Genomic DNA, 11148 nt, shown 5'->3' with positions numbered 1-11148 from the left:
AGAACCAAGATCACAAGACAACAATTTCTCATGAGAATTTGTTCCATGTGCATTGTTAGAGGCATCCTGTAGTAAAACATTTTTCTTCTTGATTTTCTCTCGATTCTAAGCCAACAAATGAAACAAAGATGACTGTGAGAAAATCAAAGAAACACTAACATGAGAGTAAATATAAGGAGAAACCTATGATTATACAATACACATATTTTGAACATTATACATACTTCATCCATTTTCAATAATTTCTAACAAGTCCCACTATTTGCCTACATATTTATGTGAATCACTTTACTGAGTGAAAGTGTTCAGATTTCATCAGATAGGACAAGGCTTAGAGGCACACCGTCAAAACCATATGATATGATTTCAGAGGATTGATACATTGTAGTTGAAAAAATTTAAAAATGTATACCTTTCCCAAACCGAAGGTCTTTCCTTTCTTTAGCTCTATGTATAGCACGTTTAATTCTATTAGTATTCATAGAGCCTCCGGGCCACAACGAAGCCAGCTGCATTGCCACGAATTGTATCAAATATAATGGTTATCACATAGTTTGGCAAAGACAACATGCAAAGAAATAACCACCACCAAAGACAGATATTCAATTCATAGCATGAACCACACACACTAGATCGTGCAGCTCTATTTCTCCAATGTAGGCACAACAAAACTTACAGACGGACATGTAGTATTATCTTCTACAAAAACAATTAAACCTTATCTAGAGAAGGCATTGGCATTAACTCAACATTTAAATTACCTCTTCGTATAGTTTTTCGACCGAAGGACATGAGTCTTCTTCTAGTCTCTGAGATGAAAACAAAAAAACAATTAGGATTGAAAACCTAAAAACAACCAAAAATATATTATTTATATCTTTTGGAGGATCAGTTTGTTGTTTATTTTCCCATACTCCTCCTCATTTTCATTTACTCTAGGGCCGAGGGATCAACGGTTCGCCTGAGTTACAGAAATCAGATACATACCTCAACATAAAGATCATATAATTTACAAATTTATTTTCCACCACAACGTTGAAGCTGTGTTTGTGTTTCTTGCTCGCAGCCCGTGATTTAACCATTTCAGCAACTTTTTGTTTCATCCTCTGGATTTGATTATACTTCTCTTGTTTAGCGGATAATCCCGCATTAGCCATAGCTCGAAGATTTCTATGCCAATAAATATGCTTAATGAATCAATAATTGGCGAGGTAATCACACTTGTAACGCCAAACAATAATAAAAACAACAATAAATGTAAAATAATCATGAAGCACAAAGATGGTTGAAAGTATTTACTAAAATGCAGGTTGTAACTGTACTCCCTAACATATCAAAGAAGGTAATAAAACAATATTGAGATAAAGTAAAAAAAAAACTTCATAAAAAGTACGGAGTAATCGAAATAAAGAAAGATATAATGAAGCAAAACAAAGCAAAGCATAAAACATATCTTTATTTTGAGGATGGAGTGTTGGAAAATTTATATTTCGACGGAAACAAGTGACGACAAATTACCATTAAGAGGTTTGGTTTGACGAGGAAAGGCAGCAAGAATAATGATAAAAATAAAGATATTGGAAATATATGCCCCTCATCAAGGTATCACCTTCTTTCCCGTAAATGATTTTATATTATCTTTCAAATGATGGTCTTAAAGATGCTAGGTATATCACCATACATTTTTGCAAATAGACTGCCCAAATACGCGTTATTCAAAGCAAATAAAACACCAGTATAGTCCACCACGTGTCACATGGAATAGTGCTTCAAAGGTTAAAAAAAATGTAGAATCTTACTTACTTTTAGCGATTCCTCATTAAATGGCATCCTAGTGACGTAAATGCCATAATTTTTTTCACATATATATACCCGCTTACAACTATAGACTCTCACATATACTTGTAATCTAAAGCTTATAAAAAATATAGTGAGTCCATCACGTGTGACATGAAATAGACCTTCCGATAACAAAAAAGATGTGAACATGCTAGAATCCTAGCCGTGATCGCTACAACTCACTTTTAGAATTCTTTATAAAAGAAACGCCGCTGCCCACAGGAGGACGTGTTTTAATATATCATATCTTAGATACAAAAACAGTAGATTCTGCAACAATAAACCTACGAACTTAGGCATCTTAGAAACTTACAATGAGAGTGGGAAACTAATTTATTGTTATGCTTTGGGTATGTACATATATTAAAGAGTGAACGGAGAACTTACTTCCCTAACTATACTTGAATTAAATCTCCAATGTATTTGACGTTATAGCATTGTTTTCCTTTCGAACATTCTACCACAGTACTGGTGCTTGGCATCATTCTATTACTCAACATGAGATTCTTGATTTTATTAAGATATATTTACTAAATTATGTATAAATGATTTACCAACAAAGGTACCATAATGAGAGCCACTCAGCTATGTGACATTAGCATGGATGGATAAAGAAAAACTTTAATTAAATTTCAATGGATGGTTCTGATCCCTAAAGACTTGTAAAAGAGAATGAATTTCAGATTAAAGAAAATAAAATTTTGCTAAACTCCATCCGGTTGATCTTTCGAAATTGCTTAGATGGACCATTATTAGACTCTTCCTGTGAACTTCACAATTCTCTTCGTCTGTTACTTGAGGAATTAGTCTATGTTGATAGGAAAACATAACTTTAGATGACCATATAAATTTAAGGTTCAGGAAAAAATTATTCCCTAAAGTTAAAGTGCTTCAGCTGTTGGTAATAAAGAAGATAGTTCCACAACAAATATCCACTTCTAAGTCATGCATTTCAAGAGGAGTTCATTTCGATACATGTCTTTAACATTTTGGATTTGTCTCAGCCAAGACATAGCATTCCACCTCGACATACTTCTGTACGTCATCACAAAAAAAGGTTATCGACCGCAAAATATCAATATGGAGTATCATAATAATGAGGTGACAGCACAAAAACCATCCGCTCAGCATGTATTCCAGCAGTAAAGACAACCAGCAAAAATATAATACTCCCTCCGTTCCATAGTAGTGGAGGCATTTCTTTTTGACACGGAGATTAAGAAAAATTGTGTTAAGTGAGTTAAGTAAAGGAAGAATAAAGTAGGAAAGGAAAAAGGTAGAGAGATGAAGAGAGAGTAAAGTAAGAGAGAGTAAAGTAAGTGAGAAGAAATGTGTTGACCTTTTTTAAAAAAGGAAATGACTCTACTATTATGAAACGTACCTAAATGACAAAATGACTCTACTACTATAGAACAGATGGAGTAGAGGATTTTCATGTGAAAGCCAAATAGCAAGAAGAACAAAACATAGTAACCTTAAAAGTAAAAATCTTTGTCTTAAAGTGGGAAAATACCTTCAGTGTTGTAATATTCACCAAGTGGCCCAAAATGCTCATTAGACGGCTGATCACATCCTTGGGAATCCGTCTATAGCAGGAGCCCTGCATCAACAATAAAGGACATGATTGACTTATACTAAAAGACAGGCTAATTAAGCACAGAATAAATGATAGTAATATAAGTTAGCTCTATAACAAAGATGAAATAATTCAATTGCTTTTGAGTACCGCTAATCTAGCCACTTTTGCAAGCTCCAGTCTTATTTCTGTAGGCAATCTCTTTTTATGCGATTGAGATTGATTAGCTGGATCCTGAGGATCTGTATGAGGTGATCTAACTGTTTATGCACAAACACAGAACAATAAATATGTCATGAATCACACTAAAATAATAGAAATAAACTAGTAGCTAGTAGTGAGATACATTGTGCAATTATATTCTCCAACTCTCCAAAGGCATTCTCAAGATCAGTAGTATTTGGAGGTTCCTCCTGTAAAAAAAAAATGGTAACACATTTAATTCAGGATGATAAAATCAAACTTAGTATGTGCATAGAAAAATAAGACAACTCGATAAAAGAGCAGTGCACACCAACTCAGTATCATCAAAGAAAGAATCATCGGTGTCGTAGTCATCATCACCAGGCATGTTGTCGAGAACAAGATCTGCCTCATCCCTGCTGCCCTGCAAGTTCTACGTACAAAAAACAAAATCCGCCCCAGTCAAAACCTAATCTCGGATTCGAATTAACCAACAATTTTCCAAACTAGAGTGTTAAATGAAAGCTAGGCCAAGTAAAAATTACAATATAGAATGAAAATCTATGAATTAGTTAACAAACATGCAACACTTATATTTTTCCACAGACTCAACAATAACAACGTTGCATGCAAGATTACCGTTTCATTGATATGAGAAGCCGCCGCAGGAGTAGTTGGCGGCTCACCGCCACGGGCTTCAGAAGACGGGCCTGGAGCCGACGGACCTGGCCCGTCGGCCTCACTCAAATTTGCCATTATTAGAAGCTTTTTCCAAGAGACAATCTTGGTCTCCCTTGGATTCAGCTCCACATTAAACCGCACACGCCCACCGCCGACCTCCACTGACACTCCCTGTTTCGATTCGGCCCCATTTTTGGGCTGGACGGATTCCGAGCCTTTCATCATCAGTTCTTAGCTCTGTGAATGAAGAGAACTAATTTGGGTTGTGACGAAATCGAGTTAAATTTTGAAGAAACAATACTGAATTTGAGTTTATGAGAGAGTGAGTTGGAGAGAGGGAAAGATGGTATTCATTTTCTCATACTCGTAACGGTTACAACTAGAATTAATGAAGACCTTGTCTGAACCCAACAATTCCCTAATTTTAAGATTCCACCCCAATTCTTTACAAATTCATTTTCGAGCCATTTGTTTCATCTATTCCATTGATTTAAATAATCATAATAAAAATATCAAATAGTTATAACCCACCGATCAACACTTATAATAATATTATTATTATAATAAAAGTTTGATGAGATGTGCACACTAATATCCTATTGATGTTTATAATAATTTTAGTGAAATATTTAACAATTTTTTCAATAAAAAGCAGGGAATAAGTTGACTTTTGAAAAAATCCAATCGGACAACCTAGAAATTATGGCTTGACAAAAAAATGAATATGATCACGGTTGTCACCATAAATAAAAGTAGAAGTAGGTATAGAATCTAAGTTTGAAATTACAATTAACTAAAAAGGAATTTACAATGTAATGCTTAGTTGTATCAATATATTTATACAATCAATTTGAACATTGTCATTACTTTTAGTTTCTCTAATAGTCCATTTGATATTAATACTTACTCCTTCCAATTCCATTAAAAATAAAATATTTTTTTTTATGAATTGTCCCATTAAAAATAAAACTTTTTTAAAAATGAAAACAACACACTTTCTACTTTTTTCTCTTTCTTAATTTACTATCTCTCTTCATTAACTTATAAAACATCACTACATAAAATCTTGTACCAAAAATCAAATGTTTTATATTTAATGGGACGGGGCGAGTGGTATTTATCCTAACTTTACTTGCTATCTGGTATACAACTTTTTTATATTTAATGGGACGGGCGAGTGTATTTATCCTAGCTTTACTTTCTATCTGGTAAACAACTTTTGTTACTTTCTCTGTCCACACAATATAGTCTATTGTGAGCAATACGAGTTTTAATAAGAAATTGGGAAAGTAAAACAGAAAAGAAGAAAAAATATGTAAAGTAAGAAAAATAAAGAGAAAAATGAAGAGGAGAAAAAGTAGCTAAAATATGAAATACTAGAAAATTTTCATTTTTAGAAATGATACTATTTTTTTTTAGACATCCCAAAATGACAAAATAAGACTGTTTTTTTTGCTCAAAAGAGTAGTATGTGTTGTTTTTAGGGTCTCTCATATTTTTTTTTTTAATCTTTTGATGTATTAAATAAACTCACCTAATAGATGGATTAATTAATTTGGTTAAAAGTTTCAATTATGATTACTAACTCAATGTTCTTACTATTTTCAAAATTTTCACGCATTTCATTTGATTGAGATTTACTAAGATTATTTTATACAATTATAATTTAAACTTAAATACAAACTAAACATTCAAATATACAAACTTGTCTTTAGTGTAGGAGCTGTGCATATTGAGAAAGAAAAAGAGAGAAAAATGTGTAGAAGTAAAGAAGAGGAAAAAGTGTGCTCTTAAAATTTTCTGCATGCAGTCTCGATTTTTGACGCGATTAGAGGTCCAAACATTTTCTGATCATTTTTAAATATGAGCGGGAGGTAGAAGACTCGTCGACATTCGTTCTGATATAGGACTGACAATTTTTGGCACGACACAATAATCCGATATGAATCCGCATGAAATTAATGAGTTTGGGTCAAAACTTATTGGGTTCATGTCCTTATCAGGTTGAAACGAAAAATTCGTGTCGTGTTCATGTTACCCGTTAAGATATAATATTATTATTAATTTTTAGTATTTTAAAAATGATTTTTTTTTGTTAGATTTCTTTGCTATGATTCTATTGATGTTATTATTGTAATCAAATTTTAGGTTTTTAATTAGACTTTTAAAGATCAGATTTTGTAACTTTTGTTAATCAATGACAGTTGTTATCAGGTTCTTACCATGTTATCAGGTTCTTATCGTATTATCAGGTCGTGTTGTTATAGTATCGTGTCATGTACGTGTTGTTCTCATGCCGTGTTGACCAAAAGTGGTTCGTGTCGGGTTCATGCCGTGTTCGGGTTTGAGGGTAGCGGGTCATGTTCGTGTTCAGGTTTGGGATTTTCTTAACAGGTCGTGTTCGTGTTTGTCCTTATTGGGTTGTGTCATTAACGGGCTGACCCGATAACGACCCAACACGCACGATTTGCCACCCCTACTTTTTACACTCACAATCTATTACTCCCTCCATCCTTGAAAATTTGTCACATTTTTCCATCTCCGTTCGTCCCATAAAATTAGTCCCATTTACTTTTTACTATTTTTGGTAGTAGACCCCACATTCCACTAATTTTTTCAACTCAATTTTAATTACATCCCTTAAAATCCGTGACATGTCAAAGTGGGACAATATTTGGAGAACGGAGGGAGTATAAAATTGATACTTTCTACTTTTACTTTTCTTCACAAAGTCACATAATTTATTAAAATGTATATCGAGCCTAAAGAGCTCTTTAAACGGTGGACGGAAATATATATATTCATATTTTATTTCAATAAGCGAAGAAACATCTTTAGAAATTTTAAGAGCTTGTCATCAGATTTTTGTAAAAATGCTAGTAGTAGTAACATCAGGCTAATGTAGTTTTCGATCTCAATGATATGCATAAAATGGCGATTAATCATGAACTTAGAATATTCACAAGTCTGAGACTTGAAGATATAAGCACCCATTAAAATCATATTAAAATTAATTACTACTCAGCTTTGCTTTGCTTAGAATGAACGGAAAAATAGATATCAGTCTTGATTCCCCACTGTTGCATAATAAACCTAGTGAAAATTAGGTACTATTCAAGTTCAACTATGTAGCTAACAGACTAATCTAATCAGCCTACAATAAATGTCACTATTAGAAAGGTTCTCTCTATCATCCACCATGAAAAAGTCCAAGCTATTCTTATAAATCATAGTATAACTGAAATATGGATCATTCACATTTATTTCAAAAGGCTTGATTCTAATTATTTGGAAGTTACCAAAAAATTCTTTGAAATAAACAATTGCATAAAGTAAGAATATTAACAGAATTATATCTACTGGATCAGCTTTATAACTTGGCTATATCAGGGGAGAACATCGACGGATCAGCCGCCAATCAGGGTGAGGAGAACTTAACCGGAGTAGCATAAGCCCAGACACCTCAAAGCTGGGAAGATTGTCCTCTACATAACGAGGGTAATGATGAAGACGATGACGAGGATGTTGTCCAGTTCATATTGGTCGACCACATGTGTGGGTAATGATGCTGAAATTGTCGACAATGAGCTCCCTGATTGGTCGACCATGTTCCCGGATCAGCTCCTCGGAGTACGAAGAAAAAATCTGCTCATCGCCACACATGTGGTCGACCGATATGAACTGGACAACATCCTCGTCATCGTTGTCATCATTACCCTCGTTATGTAGAGGACAATCTTCCCAGCTTTGAGGTTTCTCCGGCCAAGTTCTCCTCATCCTGATTGTACAAAGAATTTTAGGTGTTCAACACAAGTATTGAGGCTCTAACTGTGTTATTTCACTCAAAAACATTAAAATGGAGAACTCACTCATAATAAAAATTATTGAACCAAGTTTCTGGATACAAGTTTATCTCCATGTAGTGTAATCTTCCAGTGATTTGCTTCGAGCATAAAAACAGAAATTTTTTTGGGCACCACTGCAAATTAAAAACCGAATTTGTGACTTCACAAAAACAATTTGAAGCAAACAAAAGATCAATATATCATAACGAGTTACATCATGTTCTTCTGGTGAGAAATATTGTTACCTTTGAATTTGCTGTCCTGAGAAACAATTCCAAATGTTTCTTTAGTTTCTCGAACCATGATGCCACGTAACCCAACGTAGGCAGCAGTTTTACACCGAACAACTACACAGACACCGATGGTTAAAGTCCTAATTTACTTCAAGCATACTGTGACTATCATGGTGAAGTATTATTTAAGATTTACTAGACAACAGTTGAGGAATGAGTGAAGTTTTCGAACCTAAAATGATTGCACCGTGTAGGTCGACATTAAGGAAGCACTGAGCCAACTGTTCTTTCCTGCATTCAAGAATACAACCTTACATACATTATAAGATAAAGCATTACCAGAAGATGAAAATAGCATAAAAACTACCCAGCAATTTTAAGAAGCTTCTGTATATAGGATTTCCACTTTTCATGCATAGCTTTAAAGATGTCAAAGCTGAAAAGTCAGCATAATAAATTCAGGTATTACAACAAAAGTATCTGGCAATTATCTAAGACAACAAGAATAGCAAGGACTGAATCCTATGGCAGTACTCAACAAAGGTTGGATTTCTTACGAGAAAAGTATCTGGTAAACCAATCTATCCTACGAGTGGTTACACACGCATCCCTTGAAGACGCATGCAAACCATAACTTGAAACGTACTCAATTAAGAATAAAAAGGCAAAACAAACGAAAAACCAAATACCTTCCTCATAAATCCAATTATTGGTGGATCAAACACAGGTATGAATATATTAAGATTGTTAGAGGCAGGCCACACAAAGAGCAAAACAGAACTGGATAGTGAACTGACTTGTGGAATGCTTTCGGCAAATCAAATGTTCCAATACTCTTATGTTGCTTTAGGGACATATGCTTTTTAGAGCGTTTTGAGCCTTGTTGTAGTGCTCTCATATGACCAGAATTTGAACTGCCACTTCTCTGGACATAATTATCAAGAAGTATTGTATTCTCGATTTTTTATATTTTTGGATCCGTGCATGTATTTCTTAGCTGAATCACCGTGTTGGAAAAGCTCATGTAAAACTCCATTAACTGTGACTTTACCTTCAGAAACCTGCACAAATAGAGTAAATAGAGAAGCAATTGTTAACTTGATTTCAAGTTAAAATCATGCCAAATAAACAACACAGCTACTCAGTGTCAAATGTGACACTAACTTGTACACCATTTGGTAGCAAGTTTTCATGAACAGAGTGAGAAAGCTTCAAGTAGGCAGGCTCATTTACTTCTGTATCTGCAAAATAAGGTGGTTAATATTAAGAGTTCTTTATCAAACTCAAATCCGAACGGGCACTATTTTTTTTAGCACAACAATACCTTCTTTACATGATATCAGACAAGAGGAGCATGCTAAAGACTTTTAAAACTTGAAATGACATCCTCTTCGAAGAATTTGCAAATTTGAAACATATTTGTGTCAAGAAAATAACACTAAAGTTTCAATTACATGTACCACTTCTCACCATAACAATCATGTGAAAGAGTCCCTTTGACCACAACATAAAAGTTTGACATTAAACAAGAGTAACACCCAAACTAATCAATAGCAGACTATGTTTAGATATACATACTTTATTGAAAAAGGAAAAGTATTATGCAGCTGCAATTAGTTATATTTTAAGAATGCACTATTTTGCTAACTCAAAAGTCAAAACTAATCACCCCAACAGGTAATGGTACGGCAAGGAACTTCAAATAAAAAGATGAAGAACATAATCATACTAAAAGATGAACCTTTTTTAGATGAAGATATGGAGAGGGGCTTATTGACAGGCAAAGATACAAAAAATGTTTTCTTATCTTCAGCTGGCCTTTTCTTGCTCTTGTGTTGAGCAAATCGTCTCTCTAGAGCTTCCAGGGTACGCCTCCTTTGGTCTTCCATACTAGGTTAAACAGTTTATTTTTTTGTTTAAATTAGTTGACAAGTTAATAGCTGAATGAACAATAGATAGTGATGCAGAATTCATATGAAACAAGCCGCATCCAATTTGTGAAAAGTAAATACATTGATGGAGTAACTAATAAACGAGCACCTGAGAATCTTACGTTTTGACTCAACACCAAATAACTGAAAAAATGACCTATACAGCAGCGTCGACGGATGCTGGACGCATTTTTGGTGGAGAATTTGAGTAGGGAAGATTTCTTCCAATAGGTAGGGCTGCGGCGGCAGGAAGGGAACGCAGAGTTTTTTGAAATTTTGGGGGATATTAACGACTCTGCAAAATTCTAAATCATCCACGACATAAAATAAACAATTATAACTAGGCGCAAGAATCCCTTATCATAATGGGAATATGATTTTGATAGATAACCAATTTGAAAATATTAACAAAGTTGATAAGATTTTAAATTTATGAGTATTAATTAATTAAATTCAGTTAAGTAGTAATAATTAGGGGTAACTGCTTTTAAATTCACCAACTTTCCATGAATTTCGATTTTTCCCATAAACTTTTAAAAGTTCGTGTAATGTCACGAATTTTATTGTCGGTTGCCATTTTTCCATATCAGGTTTTCCGGTCTGATTCAAACTGTTCGTTTTCTATTATGACAATGTCCAAATTCTTTTATCTTACTATCGTTATCTTCGTCTTTGAAATATTTCGGTGGGTACCTTGTACGCCTCAATCGGAACTCGGATGAAGAAGTTATGGCCATTTGATAAAGGCTGCGACCTTTGTGCGACCTTGTACCATCATAATAGCCATAACTTCTTCATCCGAGTTCCGATTGAGGCGTACAAGGTACCCACGCGAAGCTATTTCAAAGACGAAGATAGTG

The 11148-nt window shown here is 34.1% G+C and overlaps 1 protein-coding gene across 1 annotated transcript; it reads right to left on the bottom strand.

The window, feature by feature from the left end:
* Positions 1 to 7479: 7479 nt before the first annotated feature.
* Positions 7480 to 10574, bottom strand: LOC125204399 (ribonuclease MRP protein subunit POP4-like). The gene is made up of 7 exons (XM_048103056.1): positions 10398 to 10574; positions 10099 to 10247; positions 9522 to 9598; positions 9409 to 9418; positions 8590 to 8667; positions 8370 to 8471; positions 7480 to 8258 (listed from the first exon to the last, which is right to left on the bottom strand). Exons 2-7 carry the CDS (start codon positions 10244 to 10246, stop codon positions 8161 to 8163), a joined length of 513 nt encoding a protein of 170 aa, XP_047959013.1. The 5' UTR covers position 10247; positions 10398 to 10574; the 3' UTR covers positions 7480 to 8160.
* Positions 10575 to 11148: the final 574 nt, after the last annotated feature.

The sequence above is a fragment of the Salvia hispanica genome, chromosome 2 (assembly GCF_023119035.1).
Source record: "Salvia hispanica cultivar TCC Black 2014 chromosome 2, UniMelb_Shisp_WGS_1.0, whole genome shotgun sequence".
Lineage (NCBI taxonomy): Eukaryota > Viridiplantae > Streptophyta > Magnoliopsida > Lamiales > Lamiaceae > Salvia > Salvia hispanica.
The sequence above is the reverse complement of the archived record's forward strand: the minus strand, read 5'-3'. Positions and strand labels throughout refer to the sequence as shown.